The sequence below is a fragment of the Vidua macroura genome, chromosome 2 (genome assembly GCF_024509145.1).
Source record: "Vidua macroura isolate BioBank_ID:100142 chromosome 2, ASM2450914v1, whole genome shotgun sequence".
Taxonomy (NCBI): Eukaryota; Metazoa; Chordata; class Aves; order Passeriformes; family Viduidae; genus Vidua; species Vidua macroura.
The window spans coordinates 72,099,165-72,121,373 of NC_071572.1; the positions used below are offsets into that span (position 1 = coordinate 72,099,165).

Consider the following 22,209-nt stretch of genomic DNA (forward strand, 5'->3'; position numbering starts at 1 on the left):
TATGATACATTATAATTTTATAAAATTAGCTGTTATAACTTTTACAGCTTTTCAAAGGAAAAAAAAAAGCTTTATGAATGAACAAAACTTAATCTTCTCAATGAAAAAACAATCTAACTGGAGTTGGTCAGAAATCATTCTGGTCACTACAAGTAGAATAAACTGGGGCAGAATTTTCCAGATGATGCCACATCACCTATATGTTCTGGAATTACTTTACATCACAATGCAATTGCTTCATTATGTCATAGTTATGTGGCAGAACAGTCACTTGGACATTCTGTTAGCTTTTTTTTTTTCAAGATATTCTAAGCAGCTGTATTGTTCTTGTATGTACATAATTTCTTGGGATTCCCATGTGTGGTTCCAGGCTTTGACACAGCAGAAGTGAGGGACAGAAATTCTAGAGCCCCCAGCAGCATGTGTACTTACCCTGCTCATTGTTCCCTCCATTTAACAGAAGTTCATCATTCTGTCTTTTCATTTCTGTTATGTACTTAAAGGCCTGATCCAGGATCATGTTCTTGCTCTGTAAAAGAAAACACATATACAAAATTAGAAGAAAGGTCCAGAATTTGTAAACCCATTAGTGATGAGGCTGCACTTACTCCCAAGAGGTCTTTAAAAATATGCTCTGAATATCACTGGTAGAGTTTGTTTTCTTCTGGTTTTGTTTGGGCTTTTTAGAGGTTGTTTTTTGGTTTGGTTGCTTTTATAAGATGAAACTATAGGTTTTGTGAATGATGCTGACCCTAAAATGCCTTGAGATTTTACAAAATAACATTGCCAGTGCTGGAGCTGGCACTTTCTGATGCCCTGAGGTAGATACTAAGGCCACAGATCCTGAACAGCCAGCATCCTTTCTCGCTGATCAGCCTAAAATTCATGTTCACTAATAAATATACATATCACATGAGATTTCCAGGATACTGCCTTGTAAATATTTTATTAGAAAGGCAACAAACATGGAACAACTATCCAGGGAGATATATGCACTATTTTGAAAGTAGTATACTAGGGAATATGGGAAGAGAAAATAACCCATCCACAATCATCTTTTTATGAAGCTATGCTTATTCTGTCTGCAAAACCTTTGTTCACTTCTTAATTTCTTCTACTGTTCAGTAGGAACAGTCTCTGCTAGGGATTCCTCTATCTTGAAAAAGATGCTTCTGTACATCAACCTCAAAGCATTTGTCTTGCTTAATCTTTTGCAAGGAGAGTGTCTTAAATTACTATTATTATAATTTCAGTTTCTGAATTGTTTTCAAGGCATTATATGAAGGATGACAAAAATAAGCAGTCATATGCAACACTTTCATATAAAATGCTCCAAATCTGTATAAATACATTCATGTGACCCTGCACTTCCAAGGAGGAATTCTATTACAAGTAGTTTTTAAAATACTAATAACTAGTTATATTCTTTAGAATATTAATTCAGACAGTTCTGCCTTCCTGCTAATCCAAATAGTAAAATAAGTATTTATACTTCTACAGACAAAGAAACATTTGGACATTTGACAGGAAACTTGTATGTACCTCTGGATGGACACTCACCTGCTTAAGTGCTGGAGAGCAGGGAATGAGTTCTCCAATTCTGTTTATCCCAGCATTAATCTTCTTCTTTCGATGTCTCTCCACTAAGCAAAAACAATACGTACTGTGTTATCTGGTTGGGAAAGTCAGCACAACAGCAGCACAACTAGGATAATGCAAGGGCTCATAAATACATTATTTCATTACACATTGGAACCTGGAGTAACTTGAGTGAGGAAAAACGTTCCTCTAAAGTAAACCTCAGTTAGCAAATTAATACTCAGTGGAATCAAAGAGCCATAATGTAAATAGCTATGCCTTTAAAAAGTGGGGATATTTTGGACCCCTTAATGAAAAAGTAAAGTTCCTACAACTTAAAATTCATGTTTTGAAACTTCTTTTAAACACAGTTTTATGACACTCTCTTCATAAGGCAGATTGATTAAATTTACGCATACAGAAAGCAAATGAACAAAGATTATGGAAAGAATCAGTTTCAGATTTCAGAAGCAAACCTATGCCTCTTAAATTCTAATGTCAAATTTAGCACCAAAAGAGAAATAATGTAGATTTCATCAGTCTTCAGGCTAAATTTTAAATTTATACTAACAGAGTAGCCAGCCAACACTGAACATAGCTCTAGGTAGATGGACTCTTTTCTATGTCCAGTAAGGTCTAACTGGCTGGGAGTAAAGAAAATATTGAATGGAGAGTAGTTCCAATGAATTACCTATTTTGGAGAAGGCCAAAAAATGCTTCATTTATAGTCTTCTAGTGATACCATTTACCTCTTCAATAGGTCTGAATATTGACAGAAAGGGCCTACACTGTAAGTCTAGGAGTGTAAATATCTCTGGGCATGTTTTTTTACAGACAGCATCTCTGTTTTCCATCCACCACAATCAGCCTCTTTCCAATATAGTTAACTCTCACACAGCTATTTTTTTTACTGAAACGTTTTCATGTTCTATGCAAACTTAAAACTATTAGATGTCTTTTTTTTTTTTTTAATGGAAAAAGTTCTGTCATAGCTTTGTCAGGACTCAAACTATTGTGTTGTTTGTTTATGGTGCTGAATGAACTTTTTGGTTTGTGCAGTTGCTCTGCTTTTAGTAGCACAAAGAAACAAATTGTGACCTGCAGGTGAGTGTATTTCATTTTGCTCCATTACAAAAGACTCACTAATTTAATTTAAATAGTCTTATTTCAGTAGCCTGACACTTCAATTTACCTTTCTCAAACAATTTTTTTTTTTTTTTGTATTTCAGGAGAGATTGCTGGCATTGACAGAGATAGGCCTAAATACACTAAACACTGCAAGACAAAGTTTCTTATGCAAGAAATTTACCATATAAATTAGAGCACCTCTGTAAAAATTAAAACACAGGACACTTGGGATTTAATCTTTATATATCTTACTAATGCATACAGATATCACAGTGTTTGTGAAGTGCTCTTTTGTTTTAGTCATATTTGCAACACTATCCTCAGCTTTTCCATATATTAACGACTAAGAAAGTATAGGCTTGGAAGGAGCTGCAAAGTTCACATACTGCAGAGTTCAGCCCAGGTGATAAAGATTTTGGAAAGCTATCAACAAGTGAAACAGGAACTGGGAATTCCAATGAGGCCAACCATCTTAGAAGTAAACTTGATAAGACTGTTTCCTGATCCTTCTTAATTCTTCAGAAATTGGCCACACCCTGAGCACACTCAACAAGAACAACACTGCACAGGCTTCTCATGGAAACTGCTCAGTGGTTTTTCCAGCTGAGTTTGTGAAGCTCACATGATATTGGTGTTCAGGTAAAAGAAGAACTACAATCAGTTTCTTTGGATAAACCAGCCCAAAGCCTGCCAGACTCCTCCCCAGTCCATCTTTCTGTTCCTACTTGTAGAAGATGCCATTGGCACTAGACACTGACCGGGTGCTGCCCAAGGGATGTGACTCCTACAACATACGGCCACCATTTGCACAGAATTTCTGGGGTGTCAACATCCAAGTGTGTGCCTTAGAGATAGACTAGAGGAATACTTCTATCCAGGCAGCCTCTAAAGCTCTCAGGTAGGACACCTGTCTCTGTTTTGACAGAGGTGGATATTGGTTGCATGTGAATGCCTGTGCAGTTGTTTTCCTTTGGAATTGAACACAGCTGAAATAGTTTACTTCTTAATTTACTAGCTTTGGAATGGCAGGGGCACGGTGCTCCTTCATACTTTAACTTTGTACTGTGGAAACCAGCCAACTAGAAACAATCTGCACAGATATTTTATGCAAGGTCACAGAAAGGTGTTTGGTAGGGTGAGGCTTTTTCAGTATACTAAACTCCTATGGAAGAACCATCTCCATGTAAAGTATGTTTTACTACTCCAAAGTGTCTGTGCTTATTTCCAGACCAAACAGCAAAGCATGACGTTCCCACCTGCATTATGTGTCTCCCGGTTTTTCTTTCTGTGAAACATAAAGAGAAAAGACTCATGTGATACTGAAGGTTAAAGATCTGCATACAAACAAATATTTCTTATATTATTTCTATTACAACTAAAAATAATAAATATTATAGTCTGCTCTGTGAACTAGAACAGCAGAAGTCACAATGAGATGTTCTTAGACATTGGTATTAGACAGTTTCTAACAAAAATTTGTTCACGGTCAGACTTGAATCAATTTCAATTTAACATGGCACAGTGTAATGCTCCATTTGATTGTTGGTACATATTTATAGTGGAGAGCTGAGTTTTTATGTTCCTGTTACACTATGACGTGTTCAAAAAGGCCAAAGATTTTTTAAAAATAGTTTTGTTTCTGAGGAACAAGACAGTTAAGTATTTGTCTGAAATGCTGCTTTTACATTCACTTGATCACTGAAACAAGAGAAAACTTTACCATGCAAGTGGATTTTCCAGCCACATTACCTTCAAACATCATAGCTTCTGGTGTCAAAGAGGCTTCCTTTGTGAGAGAAACCAAAAATACTGTTCCTCTGCAGCTGCTGTTCTTTACTGTCTCAAAATTCTGAATAGGTGTGATTTGGGCATGTGAGGGGTTGTGTTTGGTTTCAGATGTTCACGTGGGACTACTGGATTGATGACGACAATCATTGTGCAATGCCCCAAATTGCTTTACTGCCAGTCAATAAATTTCAAATGTATACTCTACACATATAAATAAGATGTACTATACACATGCACTAGGACAAATACTTCCAGGAAGTACAGTAAAGCAAAGTATGTGTTTTCTGGAAAAAGCAAAATTCCAGAAAAAAAAACAATTTCAAAAAACTTCTGTCCAGCAGCACACTCTCAGACTAGATGTCTGCTGGGTATGCAAAAAACAGAGTAACATTATTCTGCGATCTTCTGTTGTCCTTTTTGACTGTTACAGAACAGTCAAGATGTAACAAGGAATCTGAGGTAAGAATGCATGACACATGTGGAAGATGTGTGATTATCATGAGGCACAGTATATCCTTTGTGCTTTGAGTTGATAACTGATTTCTGGTAACTCACTAAAGATAGCATGCACCTAGAGTAACTTAGACATGGATTGCGAGACAGTAGTGTTACTGCTACAGGTCAGACCCAGAGACATCTGCTAAGAAATAATGCTTAATGATGATCATTGATACTAAATATGCAAAAGAATGTAAGGACTGGACAGACCCAGCTGTCCTTTGGTTGACATTACCATTACAGAACACAAAATACTCTATTAGTCAGGTAAGAAAGAGCTGTGAAATCTGCAAAGACTGAAAAACCTTCTGTAAGACGAATCAGTGTTCTCTCTGAGCTCTTCTCAATCATAAATCATATCCTACATGGTTAACTAGTGTAAGATGAATGCTGCATTTAACTAAGGACTGAAGAACTCCTCTACCTATCAGGTATTAGATCACCCATGTTAATACAAAGGAACAAAAGTCTGGAAAAGTTCTAGTGAATGTTGAGTCACTTTGTTACAAAGTTTGGTCACAGTGTTGCTGTACAAACTCAAGATGTAGTTTGAGTTCCTGCAAAGATTTGAGATGTAAGATCCAGATTCCACTGGGAGTTGAGGAAGAGATCTAAATTACCCTGTTGAAATTAGTATAGCTACCCCCCGATATCTACAAGGAGCCTCCACAAAAATAGAGGCTGTGCTCTAACCAAGGCAGCAATGCAATTTTACACACATCAGAATAGTCAGTGAAATAATTAAAGAATCTCTTTTGCCTAAGTGACTCAGGTAGATATATCTTTAACAAATAGTTTGGCATAGACAGGGCAAGAGAGAAACTTTTGGATCAATGCTGATGAACACACAGAACTTCTTGTCCATACCCTTATTGCCAAAGTTTTAGCTAGAAATTTTGTAACTGCAACATGACTGCAGACTACAGACCTACGAAATAGTAATTTTCCCACAGGAACTCACCGATGCTGCTTCTTAGTAGGTGTCTCATTCTCTGTCATCTCTGGCATTGTTTCGGAGAAGAGAGCCTGAGGAAAAATCATAGAAGGAATTAAAAACTCCTGCACTTTTCTGATTCCTTAGCCCATAACATTTACGTGGCTTTGCCTTGGACCACAGGGACAGGGTCCTATTACAATGTAGGAACAAGTCCATCCTCTTAACTCAGAGCAGTTGATTTTGTGACATTAAAAATTAAGCACATTACCTATCAAGATGTTTTGCAAAACCTGTCTCTGATGAACTGGTTTCCACTTCCTCAATTACTTTAAATATAAAAACTATTATAATCCCAACCACTTTCAGCAAACAGGAAGGATAGTTAAGAGTATATGACTGCTTTTCAAATGGGAGGAACAGCTGAACTCTCTCTTATCAGCCCTTCCTCACTGAATATGCATTCAATTCCCAGTTCAAAATAAAATATGAATGCTAAGCAAAAAACAAGCTACAATGAGGACATTCCATTAACTACAAATTAATAGTGCTCTTAATGTAGCAGATTACAAAACTTACTTGCTATTCAATTACTGTATACCTTAAAACAACCACAAATGACACCCCTAAGCTCTCAGATATGTAAAATTAAGTTAAAATTAAAGTTATGAATTAGAGTTGTCCATAACAGCCTAATGAATCTCATTTAACTTGTCCTCATCTTGAACAGATTGGTAGCCTGTATTTAGACAAACAAAAACATTATAAAAATACACAAAATATGAGATTTAAGTCAATGAATATCTACCAGAGACATAAATTTTAGAGAGCAAGTGACATAAATGTACTGTAGATGTCAACAGGAAAAAACAGATCTGGTTTTTGATATGCCTGTGCTCTGTATTTACTTTCACAGCTCTGTTCACTCTCTCACCAACCAACCTGTTATTGCAACTCTTCCCATGGGCCCTCAAAGTTCTTATGGCTTCACTTTCTCTGGCTCCTCCTGAAAAGGAGCTTTTCATATGCTTCTTTCAACAGGCTTGATATCTTTAGGGTATTTTTTGTCTGTTTCGACTGCAATGAAGTGGGAGTGGTTTTTAATATAACTTTAAAAATCAAGCAGTTCTTAATGTAAACTGAGCCTACCACTATCAGCACTGACATCAAAAACAAACCCCCAAAATAATATCCTTACAAACCAGAAAGCCAGACACCTATGGAGCTCCCAAAGCACTGAAGCATACACTTCACAAAGTGCTCTGTGCACACACCTCTCTGTGTGTGTGTGTGTAACTAACAGAAATAATCTGTATTGTACCAGAACTGAATTCAGATACTGCTTTTCAGCCTTTATACTCTAGAAGTGAATGCATTCAGTAAATGCATTCAGTAAAGATTAGAGGAGGAGAAACATCAGGGCTAATGCTGTTTACCATTCTAATCCTGAAGTACTTTCTCTATTCCAGGGAAGACTTGGGAGATATTGGCAAACCATAAAATAAAGAAAACAGGAAATAACCTATGAATAGATCCAGCTCAGGGAACTCAAAGTGCCTGAAGGTTTCAGGAATATAATTCAACTCCACCTACACAACAGTGTTCACACCATCACAAAACTGGACACAATCCTCTCTGAGAGGAGTTACAGCATTCCATTGCCCCACTGGGTGTTACACAGAGCCTACCTAAACACAGCTACCACAACCCTCTCCAGCCCAGCAATGGGAGCACATCACTTTCTATTTATATCCCTCCACGGACTTTGCTTTCTCTGTGCCCACTGACTTTGCTTTCTCTGTGCCCACTGACCAAACCCTGCATAAATTATGAAAACACCTGACAGAGTTAACAGTCTTTTACTGTGGGATAAAGCAATGGTGCAACTTCAGCACCTTCCTATAAATTGTGTTACCTCATCTTAAAAACAAGATTTCTTCTCCTTTAAATCCAATTAGCTTACTTCACTAACAATTTATTTGAGTTTATATGTAGTAAGAGTAATCCACTTGTTATGCCAGGTTGTCCAAGTTAGTAAAAACTCACAACTCTGAAAGCCAGGAAAGCCAGTTTCCCACCCAAGGCATCTATAACTTATCCCTCCTGGGTACAGCTGGTGATGGTCAGTAAGTACTCACTGATTCTACCTGCATTCACTGTACCAGGTGATGATGAAGGGGTTAACTGGGAGACCTTAGCAGATGATTTTGATTAAAAACAAAACAAAAAACACAAACAAACAAACAAACAAAAACTAGTTAGAGCCCAACCATCTTTTGGATGCTGTTGGCAGCCAGAGAGATGTTACAGGTATACACGAAGTGACTGAGGCCAGCATACCTCCTTTCAGCAGTTTCCAGCGTGCCAAAGCAGCCCAGCAGGATCTGTAGCCATTAAGGCTCTCCATTAAGAGACAGGAGAAGCAGAGCAGCTGCCTGGTGACAACTACACTCATACATCTATCACTGAGGCAGCACCTTGTGTAGCAGGTGAAACAACTACTCAAGGAGGCAAAGGGGTCATTTAATTTACTGTGTACAGTACTGTTCCTATTCAGTGAGGATGTGAGCACATGGGCATAGTTCTGGTAAAGCAAAGCTCTCAAACATGCTTAGAAAAAGGAAGACGCTGGATTGTTTCTTGATTTCTGCACGACCTACAAAGACAGAGCTGATGTGTCTGTTAGTGGGCATTTTGAGACCATAGCAACTACGCTGGAAATCAGAGTAAAAAGATAAAAGAGGTCTTCGTTTTGGTGAACTTAGCATTTTTGAAAGACTAATGTATTCACCAAGCAACCACATTGTTTTAATCTTGCAAATTTATACAGCTTGAGAACCAAAGGACTCTTTCTGTTTTGCAGTGTATTTAACACAGAAAGCATTAATGTGGATTTAGATGGCCAGCTACCATGGGGCTACAGATGAAGCACAACCGTGTGGAGGTAAGGGAATAAAAAAACACTCACCCACAAATACCCTTCCCCAGAACAGACATGGCTGTTCTGACTCCAGCTGCACAGTCTGGAACACATTCACAACCCCATCTACTCTCTGCCCTAAGTCAGAGCATCCCCTTCTCCCTCCTGACATCAGTTCTCCTTACTCCTATATTTTGGCTTCTTCTATGTCCACTCAGCAAAACTCTCTTTCTTAACAATAGCCATCCCTATCTCCCAAAGTAATGATATACACAGTATTCCAATTGCCTTATTTCTTTGTGCTGAGCAGATGCTGAAATGATTCAGCAATTCATTGTATGTAGCATTCTGGAAGATGGATAGACAAGGCCTTAGTGAAAATTTGTGCTGTAATTTATTAATACAGTTTCTAACTATTTTTTTATCCTGAAAAAGAATAGAAAATCTTTACTACATGTCAAAGACCCCAGTTCTTTCTTCCTCCTCTGTCCTTTTTTTTAAGTGTTGCTGTTCCCTTTATATTTCAAGCCATTTGCTGCCACACTGAGTGTATAACACTCACAAATGTAAACTTAAAGTCTGTATTTTATATGCTTCATTTCCCCTGGGATCTGCAGCCCATTTCCTGTAGGAGACATGGCATAGAAATGCTGTGACTCTCACCCTAATTTCACTTTACTGTGGAATTACTTCAGGTGAATTTTTTCAGTTTTCCACTCAACCAGTGCTCCCACTTTCATGGCCCTGATAGCAAAAAGCAAGGCTGTACACATTATCTAATGAACCTATTAGTTTTTGTGAGCTTCACTGAAAAGAGGTGGTTAAATTTGTTAAACAACACTTGTATAAAACTCTGGGCTTTCTACTGATAGATTGTACCGTGAAAAATATGGTGAACTGAAATTGTTTTTTCCCATTCTTATTCTGTAAGGACAGAAACCTTTGCATTTTACTTGATACTCCACAGAACAGCTCAAGCTGGCAATACCAGGGAGGAGGTTTTCTTAAAGGTTGCTGAAAATATGGGCTTTGTGAATTAAAAAGAAAATAAAAATACTGCCTGGTGGAGATTTCTGAGGGTTGATGAATGCTTACACTGTGTCCATTTCTCCCCCTCAGCTGTTGTATGACCAGAGCTATGACAGTGGGTTTTCCTTTACTTCTTCCACATCAAGTATTGCTTCTTCATCAAGATTCCTTCATGGATTCCCTAAAGCAGAAGACATGTATTTGCCTCATAAGCTCAGAGACAAATGTATTTTAAGTTCACTCATTAAATATGCTCACTTAACTCAACTGAATATCTGCAGAGAAAACGTAGCAAAATCCAAATTCTTAAAACAGATGAAGAAGCAGTAACTCATCATTTATATTTATTTAGTACCAAGCTTTCTTTAAGCTTTATGTAGTTAACAGCTTTCACAACACCAACATAAGATATTGATTTTAATTTAAATGCAATGTCATCCTCAGAAATTAAAGGATGCTTTGTGTTCTGAAGATTTAAATTTAACATAATTTAATCTCTTCTACAGTTCTGAAACATTGGGTATAAAACTTGAAAACCAATTTATTTAAGCATCTTCTTGTCTACCACCCATCTTTCCTGGTACTGTTTAGCAAATTTTATGAAATCTCTTCTTCAAAACACGTGCTCAGCAAATACAAGAAAAAGTTAATGTAGATTATTTTATTTGGCATTATTTTTTCACTCCTTATTTAGGAATAATTTCCAAACTTAATATTAATTTAAAAAAAGAAAATAACTATTCCAATCTGTTATCTTTGGCTGCACAAAGCAATCTTCCTCAAATTAGTATAGCCATTCCATTCTTCTGCACCAGGCAGAAAGAATAATTATTATATGCAACTACACATATTCTGCAAACCTACCAGCAGTCCAAATCTTTCTTCCTCTTAATATCCTTCAGCAAGCTTATGCTGTGACACTGCTTCAGTCTCACAGCTCTTACTGGTTTTGTATACCTCATGTAGTGAGCTTTAATGTAAAGCTAAGATCAATTCCAAGGCATAGACCAGAACTACTCAAATGCTTTTTTCCTGAGACACTGTCTTCTTCATCCAAGCAACTGCTGGAGCTCACTTCTCCAATCTTCCATGCATGTTTTAGAACAAGGGTAGCTTTAATGAGGGACTTAGACCAAGTTTTTAATGACAAGCAAGGTGCCCTTGAGATCAGGAGACAAAATTTACTGTCCTTTCTTTATTCCCCCTTGGAATTGTTCTATTCTAATTTTGTATTTACCTAATAAAATGACTGCAGGAAACATAACTCAAAGCTGACCTTTGTGACTGTTACCTGTGTGTATTAACTACTGTGGCCTATCAAAGCAACCTGGTAAGATTATCATACAGGAAAATGAAAAAGGCTATTTTTCCTAACAGGAGGAAATAAATCTATCAGTTTGGTTTCAGAAGAAATTGAGATTTCCCTGTTACTGTGTCCCTTAATCCACTCCCTCCCAACAGCTGGGCCCCATGACTGACCTAACTGCAACCTCTCAAAGAGATGAAGTTCCCAGATGTTTACAAAAACCTGGGAGTGAGCAGAGGAGGAGGAGCGAGGTCAGGTGAGGGACTGGACATGGCTGGGTCTGTGACCAGCTCTGCAGCATGGGTGTGCTGGCTGACCAGCTCAGAGTGGGCACTGCCTCCTTGTGCTGAGGAAGATAGTCCTGATGCAAACCAGTTGAGAGTTTCCCAGCCAACCAAACTGTTCCCAGAGCCTCTGCAAAAGCTAAGAAAAGAAAACCAAAGCCAATGAGCTAAAACTTGTTACACGAGGCAACTTTTGTTTTTTAAACGTGCTTGTAAATAACAGATCGAAAGAAAACTTCACTGCTTTTAGATATTTTTATTCTGCCTCTTCTGTTTGCATTACCTAAACTCAAATAAATTAGTATTTTTCCTCCTGCTGACTTAAAGCAATAAAGTTTTAATAAGGTTCTTATACAAGAACATGCAAGAGAACTAGAAAGAAAATGTTTAGGGTTTTTTTGTAATAGCATTGGAGGAAGAGAAAGGGTAATTACTCAAGTGATATTCTCTCATATCTACATTGGTTTTGTTTCATTTGTAATTTTAAAAATATCAATGGCAATTGCACTGACCATTTAGTAACAAATGTTTTAGGACAGCATCGGTGTAGGGTCATTCGGAGAAAACCTGACCAGATCTGCTTAAGAAAACTTCATAAGAAAAAAAAAAAAAAAAAGAAACTTCTCTGTTAATCACTTGAAGATCCACATCTCATATTTATTTGTCTACTGCTATTCCCTCCCAAGTCTTCCTAAGTATAGCATCATTTCTTTTTAAACCTTAGAGGAGGGGCAGAGATAAAACTCATGTCCACAAAACCAAGTCTCTTACTGACTGTATATGGTCTGGAAAATATTTAAGGAGAAGTACCTCTGTACATGTTGCACCCAGATGAGAGCTGCTGCCACCCTCTCATATTGTGCAGATGATCTTGGTACTGCAAAGAAACTGAAGTGCACACGGTGCAAGTAAAGGAAGACAAGAACCATGTTCTGTGGTCTGGAGCAATTGTTATAGGGAAGCAGGCATTTGGGAGCTAAAGAGCCATAATTATGCAGCCAGTGCACAAGCCACAATCATAAAGACCAGAGCTCTCACCTGAAACCACATCTTCAGCTACTTTAGATGAAAATAAGGGGAATATCACTCTTTTCTTTAGGAAATCATAAAGGAATGACCAGGGAAATCCTCCTGATCCCCTGTTCTCCATGTATTGTGCTGAGATTCACAAGTTACCACATACCAATTTCACTATGGAAGTGAGAAAATGTGAGAAACGTCTCTTTGTTGCAAGATAGTGCTCATCTCCCTGGCTTCCAATGCCCAATGATCCATGGTACACCTCAAAACCAAAGGATTTTCAAAGAGAAGACAGACATCTAATTATGCTGCGCTTGACAAAGGAGCCACAAGAGTGTTTGGATGGTGAAAGCTAGGAGGATACAAAGTGAATTGCAGGCAAGTTCCTCTTACCACAGGTCATCACCTCTCTGTGGGTTAGGGTTAGGTTACGTGGATCAGATGGCAAAGATTGCCTGCACCAGGCTGAGGCTGAGAGTGCTTTCCCACTCGCTCCTGGGCAAGAGCAGCTGTTGGTGAGCCCAAACTTGCAGCAGCATGCTGCAAGTAATTCTTTCCCTGAAAAGAGCTGAAACATGCAAGGCATCATGGCCCCCAAATACTGTGACCAAGATGGTTATTCATAACTCAGAAATCCAGCCTTTTATGAAAACTGTATTTGAAACACCAAAGACTGATTGGAAAAATGTAGAAGCTGTAAGTCATAGAGTCATAAAATGGTTTGAGTTGGAAGGAAACTTAAAATCATCTCATTCCAAACCCCCTGCCATTGGCAGGGAGACCTCCCACTAGACCAGGTTGCTGAGAACCTCATCCAGCCTGGCCTTGAACACTTCCAGAGATAGGGCATCTGCAGCTTTCCTGGACAACCTGTTCCAGCGAGAGCCCATCCAATTCTGCTTTCTCATGTGACCTTATCTCCAAATGAAATCTCTATCCAAAGAGCAGCACCTCATCACAGAGCCTGACAACCAGTTTAAATTACAGCATAAAAACATGCATTTTGGCCACAATGATTTAGCCAGAGCAGTATTCTTTGCTTCACTGCTTTGGTTTTAAGCTGAGCTCTTTTTGTTTTTCAAGTACAAGGGATCCTCAGAGTCTGTTTATAAAACCACATATGGTCCCGAGGAGGTATCAAGGCATCTTCTGACACGTGCCAAGCTGCCTTGCTGCTCTCTCCTGAGGACCTTAACTAACAAGCAGTGCAAAATATCCTATAGCCAAAATATTCAGGGCATCCAGAGAGTTTATGTGTCAAATTTTTTAATTCATTTTTTCAGATATGAGTCATTCAGTACAAAGGATTACACAGTCAAGTTCTTAAATATTTTATAGGCTTAGGGTTTGAGAAATCTGGCACAAACTAAGAACACATCAAGGGTTCATGATACAGCAAGCAATATTCTATGGGCCTGCACTACAAAATGCAGAAGAGATCACTGCTGAAATTCTGTTACAAACCCTGCCCTTCCAGAGTTCCCTGTGAATCTTCATGGGGCCAAAGGCAAAAATGGCTGAGGTAGAAGGTACCAAAAAACAGAATTTCAGGTTTAATGTATAAGCTTACCAAAGAAGCTCACTAATTACACTTCAATGAGCTTTCAAAAACAAGTATACACACACTCTGCCCCCAAACCCATGAAAACCAAACAAAACCTCCACAACTTTGCAATGTACATTTTATAGGCAGACTACTCAAAAAAGATTTTAGTGAACAGAGGGCTCATTCTCCTTCACAACCTCAATGCAATTACACCTTTGCTTTTCAGAGGTTTTTTTTCTTGGACCCATGAAGTGGGTGCAATGGGCAATTACTTCAGTTCCGGGAATAAAGGACTCATCTTGCAATCTGGATGTTTGACAGTTTTGAATAATACTGGGAGGGATAAAGCTGCACATTATTTTAATTATGTTTAACAGAGGGGTCCAAACTAAAGTTATCTGAGCCCAGATGACTAGAGAAAGCAAGCACACTTTCATAACACTTTCAAAGAGGAAATTAAAAATCAAAATCAATGCATGTTAGACACAAGAAAATACAACTACTAAGTGCAAATCCATAGAAAACTTGAATCCAATAATTCCACCACTTTAGGAACTACTTATTTAGCTTAGGAGAATTACTGTATATGAGCTATCTGGGGTGAATAAGTAGTTCTGAAAGCACTAGGTAAAGCAAATAAGACTACAGTAGAAATTTAGCACTGACAATGGAGAAGAAACTAAAACCAGATTTCCAAGTTACTACTTTGCACAGGTCTGAAAGGAATGGATAAAGGGGACAGACTGATACCATGATCCTGCAAGTTTTACTTAATTAAAAAATCATTCCATAAAATGAAAATGCCTTACCTCTACTCTATCTTCTTCTTCTTCTATAACTGCGTGAAATCATCGCCCTATTGCCACCTAAGACTGACTTGGCAAAAATACCTTAAAGTGAAACTAGGAGTGGGAGAGCCCCATTGCATTCCTTAGCAAGGGATAGCTAACACATTTAATATTTCCAAGCTAGGAAACACAGGGTCTTCCCATTCCCACCCAGAATAAAACAGAAAAACCACAAAGTAAGATGGACTGTAAAGCCTCTTGAGACAATTTACAGATGGGATTCTCCCTGAGCTTTCTCTTCTCCATAAACAATCACAGCTCTCTTGGCCTTTCAACATGAGAGATGCTCCTGTACCTTAATTGTCCTTGTGGCCTTTCAATGGACTCTCTATGGTACATCCATGTCTTTCTTGTACTGGGGAACCTAAAACTCAACACAAGATGCCAGATGTGGCCTCACTAGTGCCAAGTACAGTGGAAGGATCACCTCCCTCAGCTGGCTGACACATGTATCAAATGGGGCCCATTTGCTACCTGTGCTACAAGGACACTTTGTTGGCTCGTGCTCAACTTGGTGTCCACCAGGTCCCTTTCTGCCAAGGTGCTTTCCAGCTCCATGGCCCCCACCATATATTGGTGGATTGATTTGTTCTTCCCTAAGTGCAGGATTTTGCCCTCGTTGAACTGCATGAAATTCCTATCAGCCCATTTCTCCTAGCAATAATGGGAAAATACTTGTGATTATTATTTTCCCCTACTGCCCCAGCTCCTTCAAAATAATGCTGAGAGATGCAGCCTCTCCCCTGGTTCACTGGCACTCCTCACCCAGGAGGCCAGATGAGAACTTCAACTTAAAATTTACTTTGCTTTTACTTTTTTAAAATTTACTGTTTACTTTTACCTTTTAAAATTTGCCTTTTTTTTTTTTTTTTTTTTTTTTACTTACACAGAGACACCCCACACTCCCAAATAAATACACTGAAACAACAAGATTGCTTCTCATGGTGGCAGTGCTGGCTTAATATTTGTGAAACGATGACCCAAGATGATGCCAAAACTAATTAAGCTTCTCCAATTACACAAGAAGTCCCAGAATTTCCAGCAGGTGAGAGATTTACATGGAAGAAGGAGGTATTTAAGCAATAGATGCATAATATTTAAACATTTCTGAATTAAAGCATCTCTGAACATTAAGGACACTCCAATAGTGAAAAAATTATGCTGCTGATTTGGAGCACCATTTTACTACTGGAGGAAATGAGCAAGAAGAGCTGTAGCATGAAGCTTTGTACAAGAACTGCATTCAATTTCTAGCTAACAGCTTCACTGATGGATGAAAGCAAAGCAGAGTCCAACTTCAAAGGTTGAAGGCTGGCATGAATTAGGTGTCCCTGAAGCCAACCACATTACAGACTACAGATGCAGGCAGACACCCCAAATGGACAGTTATTATTTTCACTTGAACTCCAGTTACTTGAAGAATAAACAAATCTTTAAGCTCTCCTCTCCCCATAAAAGCTTTACACTTCTATTAAGTGTGTCACCAGGCGAATGGACAATGTTTTCTATAATCTTTTCACAGCATTGCCCACACCAAAAGCTGGGAAAATGGATCATAGGTTCTGAGGAACCTGGATTTAGACCTAAAAGTTAATAGCTCCATACTTAGATCATCCCAGCCTCACTAGAGATGGATCACAAAGAACCCATTCAGGTTATCAGAATACCAACATGACTGAGATGTGCTCTCAGATGGAGCTGATTTCAATTCATGGTTTTCATGCTGGTCAGTTAACCTGACAGAAGTTCAGGTAACTGTGTGAGAAAGGCACTTGTTACCAGGAACCAAGAAACATTTTTAGCAGCCTAGTACTTTCTTGTTATCTGAACCACAATGGCACCCAGCGTGGCTGATGTAAGAGATTGCTATCGTAAGTCATGGTTGCAAAAGCAACTCATTCACCTTAGAGGACTAAAGCCATGGCTTTTCATACAGGAAACAAGCCCAGTTTACACACAATTTGTCCATCTTGTGCACACAGCAGAACCTCTTGTGCTTACTCTAAGCATGACAACGGCACTACACTGGTAAGGCAGCAAACCAAAGTACACTTTGGACACATTATATCCACACATAAAAGCTGGAATTGCATTTTAAACATCAAGTTAGGTCAGTATTACATAAACTGGACACTGCACAACATTTCCTAATCAAGGAGCTGAGACCTTTACATGTTTTACTGTAATCTGAAATAACTCAAACACTGCTTGAACACTCCCGCCCATTGAAATTGAATACATATCGTGGTGCAGAGTTTCAGCTGAGACAGTTTTCAATTAAATAACTGAGCCATGTCCCCAGTGAAAATGTCAGTGAAGATGTGCATACAACCCAGATTTTTAAATGAAAATGGATGTGTAAATGTGTGCATGCATACAATCTAACAGCTTTAATGTTCCTGATCTTTTCATAACAACTCCAGTTATAAATCTCAGGGCTCTGAAGAAGTGTACTTGCCTCCAGCCTGATGGACTGTCCATCCACAGTACTGCCAGTCATTTTATAAATTCTTCATCTCAGTTGTGTCTGTGACTCCTTTAATCAAATTAAATCCCTCAGGAACATGTTTTCCTATTTTGAAAGGTGTCACTATCCCTCAAAGTGGCACAGACTTTGCGGTACTTTTCACAAGTTCTTGTGACACAACCAAACATGATTCATTGGGAAACCCTTCGTATCAAATGCTACGCTTCTTATACCTCCCCACAGTCAAGTGTCACTTACAAAGTTATTTTTAAGACCTTAAAAAGCACTACTGTACAAAAATTAAACCACAGAATGGCTCTTGTCAAACAAATCCAGCACGTCCCTGCCCTTGCCTTCCTCGCATGTCTATTTCTTTCTACAGCATCCAGCTTCAACTCATACATTGTATTAATTCATATCCAAGCGGAACATGATTGGTTACAATGTCACACACTTTGTATCAAGGCAATTTGCAAATTAAAAGCGTACTTAAATACTTGGAATGCACCACCCCCAATCTCTCTGTAGCCTAATTCGTTATACTTCAATATGTGGAAGCCAGAGGTGCTCTTACAACTTCAGCACATGGAGAGAAACCATCTAAACAATGCTCAAGAAAGTACCTCTGTAACTCCTCCGCCTAAAAAGAGTCAGGAGCATCCCTCTCATTCACCTAAGAAGAGCTGAGGTGAAGAACAGCTGGAGTAGCTCAGCCAGCAGTGCCAGCAGAACACATCCACAAAATCTTTACCTTCTTGTTCCCAAGATTCAAGGCATTGAATCCAAGACATTTCAGAGTACAGCTAAACTTCAGCTACAAATGAGAGTCCACAGTGCACACAGCAGGCATGGTCCAGGCACATGTCACAGGGCCACTCGAGTGACAGTCCCTTCAGCGTGTCCCTGGCCAGCTCCTCAGAACACTACCTGAAACCCCAGGAATCAAAGCAGCAAAGCCACTAGCAAAAACTTACATCCTAATTATCTCTTTGCAGCTGTCAGACTCCTCCAGGATCCACCACCACTTTTCATCTACTCCGTTAAAATCTTCCCATGTATCCATAACTTAAGGGAATAAGTAAGTCTCTAAGGGAGTAAGTAATTTCCAAACACTTCAAAATTTGCAATGTTCTTGTACTGTTTCACTTACCTGACATGATATTTTGAATACAAGCACCTTAAAAATCATGCTCACAACATGAGCATTTTTCTATGCTTATTTCCAATTCAGTGGCAAACTTATTTTCAGTTATGAAATGTATTTAATCCCAAAATGTACCTATCCAATATTGTTATGGCATTAATTGAAAATCAAAAATTAAAGGTTCTAAATCTTTCTAATAATAAGCATTTACTCATAGGAAGTTTCTTCCTTCCCATTTGTCTGACTACTGCACACAATTCATGAGCAATGAACAAGGCTCTGCAGTTGGCTGAAGTGCTACTTAACACAGTCATATAAATAAGGTGGTCCCCATGACTTGTACATTAAAAGTAAAGCTAAAATCATGCCTCTAAAATAAGCTGTTACATTACCTGACTTCTGGATGCTTAACTGTGCCATCATTATCTCTGCTAGAAGTACTTAATAACTGCATGTCTAGATGAAGTCTAACAGAAGTCCAAGCTATTATGTGAAAAGCAAAAATACAGTTTTGTGATTTTCCTACTTACGGACAGAAACTCAACACATCACTAGTCCCTTTTTCTTTGCCTTACTTCCAATTTTTCCCTACAGACTTCCCTAGACAATGGGCATCATGTGCCACATAGTATCTCACTATAGCTATGTCAACGGACTCAGTTCATTTGTGCTGTCACAGGGAGCTGCATTTTAGGTGTTCTGCCCTTAACGTGAGCAGTAACTGTGAGTTACAAACACTTCTGTGTCTGTCAGTGTTGATTCCCATGAAACTGAAGCCTTCCAACTCTTTAAAGCCTCTGCTGCTGGCAAATTTGACTGAAATCGGCCGGAGAGCTAAAATTAGCAGGCAGAGAAGGAATAGACAAGACACATCCATCAGACTTCCCTCCTTCGGAGACCAAGTTTACAACACGTCCAGCGAGAAACGTTAGCTACGAGTGACCGAATTCTAAGCAAAAAAGCCCTAGAGGCACATCCTTTGAAGTGGGCTAGCCTCCCGTGGGGGTGTCACTCGACACGAGCACAGCGCCGCGAACATCCCGCGTCCCGGACCACGCCGGGAAGATGCCGGGCTGAGGCGCAGTGCCCGCCTCTTGCTGCCTCCGAGGCGAGCTCCCCGAACGGCGACTCGTGCTCAATCGTCTGGCAGCACCAAGACCGCAAAGCGATAAAACCACGCCGCTCTCCAAACCTTCACCGCTGTTCCCCCGACTTTCCCTCACCCCTGCCCTGGCACGGGCAGCCCCCGCAGCCGCACAACTCCCGGGGAGCAGAGCCCGGGCACCGCCACCGCGCCACGGCCGCCCGGGGGCCGCGCCGCCACGGGCCGCCCGCACTCTGCAGCTGCGCCCGGCCTGTCCCGGCCCCGCAGCCCCTGCCCGGGCCGGGCCGGGCACACCGGGGCCGGACAAAGGGGCACCGGCCCCACCGGCATCTCGGGGCGAGCGCGGCCCCGGCCCAACGCGACGCCCCGGCCCCGCTGCCGCTCCGGGTCCCTCTCCTCCCGCTGCCGCTCCCGTCCCCGGTCCCGCCGCCTGCACTCACAGTCGGGCCGGGCGCGCTGCGCGGCGGCCCCAGCGCCGGGACCATCCTCCGCCGGGCGGACACCCCGCGCCGGCCCCGCCGCCGCCGCCGCCTCCGCGCCACTGCCCGCCCGCGCAGCCCACCCTGCTGCTCGCGCCGCAGCCAATCGCCGCGCGCGGGGCGAGCCCTCGCGGCCAATCAACAAGGGCCAGACCGGAGAGGGCGTCGCTCGCCCTCAACTAGGCGGGGCGGAGCGGGTGCGGACCAATGGCCGCCACAAACATTGGCGGCACGGACCAATCAGAGGGCAGGGAGGCAGAGACTGGCGTCAACAAGGTAAGGTGGCCGAAACAGGAACTGGCGGGGAGCGGCGTCCCGGGCGGCCAATGAGCGCAGCGGGAAGAGGCGCGCGAAGGGGCGGGCGGCAGCTCTTAAAGGGGCAGCGGCCGCGCCGGGACGGGAAAGGTTGCGGCGTTGGGTCGGTTCTGAGCGGCATCACGGGCAGGGGGGAAAGCACCGCGTGTTATTTTGTGCGTATTGCTGTCAGACGAAACAATCCCGTCCTGCCAGGGCGAGAATGACCCGAGCGCTGCCCTTCGCCGACCTCCGCCGCGGGGTGTGTGAGAGCCCTCAGCAGTGCAGAACAGCGTTTGTGCACTGAACTGCTGCCCCGCGTCCTCGGCAATCAGCGTTGGCGAGCAAAGATAAAGGCTGGCTAAAGATTTGCTACATGGAGCTGCCCACGAGGAGCCCAGCCACGTCCTGTGACGGTTCGGTGCCATGACTGACGCTTTAATAGACATTTTTCCTTAGCTTTGTCACACGCTCTGCTCACGCTTAGTTCTGGGGAAGAAGGCGCTCCATCCATCTTCCTCATGAGGTAAATCAGAGTTTAGGAAAAGTGTTGTTTTATCCATGAAATGAGGGACTGTGGATCATTAACAACTCCCCACTTTTTGCTTCCTGCTAGTGCCTAATTCAATTATTACCCATAATAAGGCAGCTTCCCAGTTCCAGCTCAATTGCTTCCCTGAGAAAGCATCTTGTATCCATATGCCTTCTTACAACATAATAGAGCAGAGACAAGTTTCTGAAGCAGTGTCCAAGAACTCTGCTGCTGCTGAAATGAGTCATAGCAGCAATCAGATGTTAAATAACCCAAACCATTTTATTTTGGATAGCTGCCACTTGCAAAATAACCTTGCAGTTGACATTAAGTGAAAAGCCCATTTGCGAGCTGTGAAGAAAATTGAGGCCCAAGCTGTTTTTGCAGAGGAATTCTAACATTACTATAAATACCAGCTTGAAGGTGTAAAGTAGGAATGTAAATGCACTTTTTCACTTTTCATCATATTTGGTTCTGATATGATACAACCAAACTGGAAGACAAGTGAAATCTGAAATGCCACTGCTCCATCAACTTATTCCAATATAAACTGAGGGGGGAGGTTTCTCTTCTAAAGGGTTGCATGCTTTTTTGGTGAAGATTTTCACTAAATAGGCACCCCCATCCAAAGAAACAAACCAAGTTTACCTTCTGACACTCTTGTTGTGATCTATAGTGTTTAAGTTTGTAAGTGGTCAATACCAGTACAAGGTTAAATATCTGAAATACTGTGGCAAAAATCCACAGGTGAAATCACATATAGCAGGAACCCACCTGTTTCTCTTGGAGAATATAAATTTACAATTATATGGCAAGATGGTTAGAAAAAATGAAGGGCTTTTGTAGAAATACTTGCAAAGAAAGCTTTACATTGGATATATAATTTGCTATTCTTTTGACAAGTCAAGAAGTTTTGCAGCTTTATTTCAGAGAATCTTAATCAAGAACTTGAGTGCAATTTTTCTTAAGCTTTTTTTTTTTTTTTTTTTCAAATTTAAATTCTTGGCTGTAGTGCAGGTTTGGGTTCAATAATTCAGTGAGCAGTACTGGCCTAAGTCTGTATGATGTGATACAGCAGCTGACAGGCAATCAGAACACAGGTCAGTGCATCTTTCCCAGTGCAGGAGTTTCTTGGACTATGGGTCATGTACATTCAAGGGAGTGAAAGAAAGCTGGCAACTCAGCAGTTTAGAGAGCTTCAGCTGGTGCTGCCACAATGCCTTCAGGCAGAATGGTAGCAAAGCTGAATGCTTTTACAGTGTTAAAGCACTGAGGAGGAGGGAAGAAGGCAGAATGAAAAGAGAGGGAT

General features: G+C 40.7%; 1 protein-coding gene across 1 annotated transcript in view; it reads right to left on the reverse strand.

The window, feature by feature from the left end:
- USF3 (upstream transcription factor family member 3) overlaps nt 1-20,090 on the reverse strand; it is a 34,533-nt gene extending 14,443 nt beyond the window's left edge. The window contains exons 1-5 of the mRNA XM_053970150.1: nt 20,036-20,090; nt 5,954-6,018; nt 3,963-3,991; nt 1,561-1,643; nt 433-529 (exon numbers count right to left, since the gene is read on the reverse strand). Of these exons, the coding sequence (XP_053826125.1) occupies nt 433-529; nt 1,561-1,643; nt 3,963-3,991; nt 5,954-6,018; nt 20,036-20,080 (319 nt within the window). The 5' untranslated portion in view covers nt 20,081-20,090. The remainder of the gene's footprint in view (nt 1-432; nt 530-1,560; nt 1,644-3,962; nt 3,992-5,953; nt 6,019-20,035) is intronic.
- Between the last annotated feature and the right edge of the window lie 2,119 nt (nt 20,091-22,209).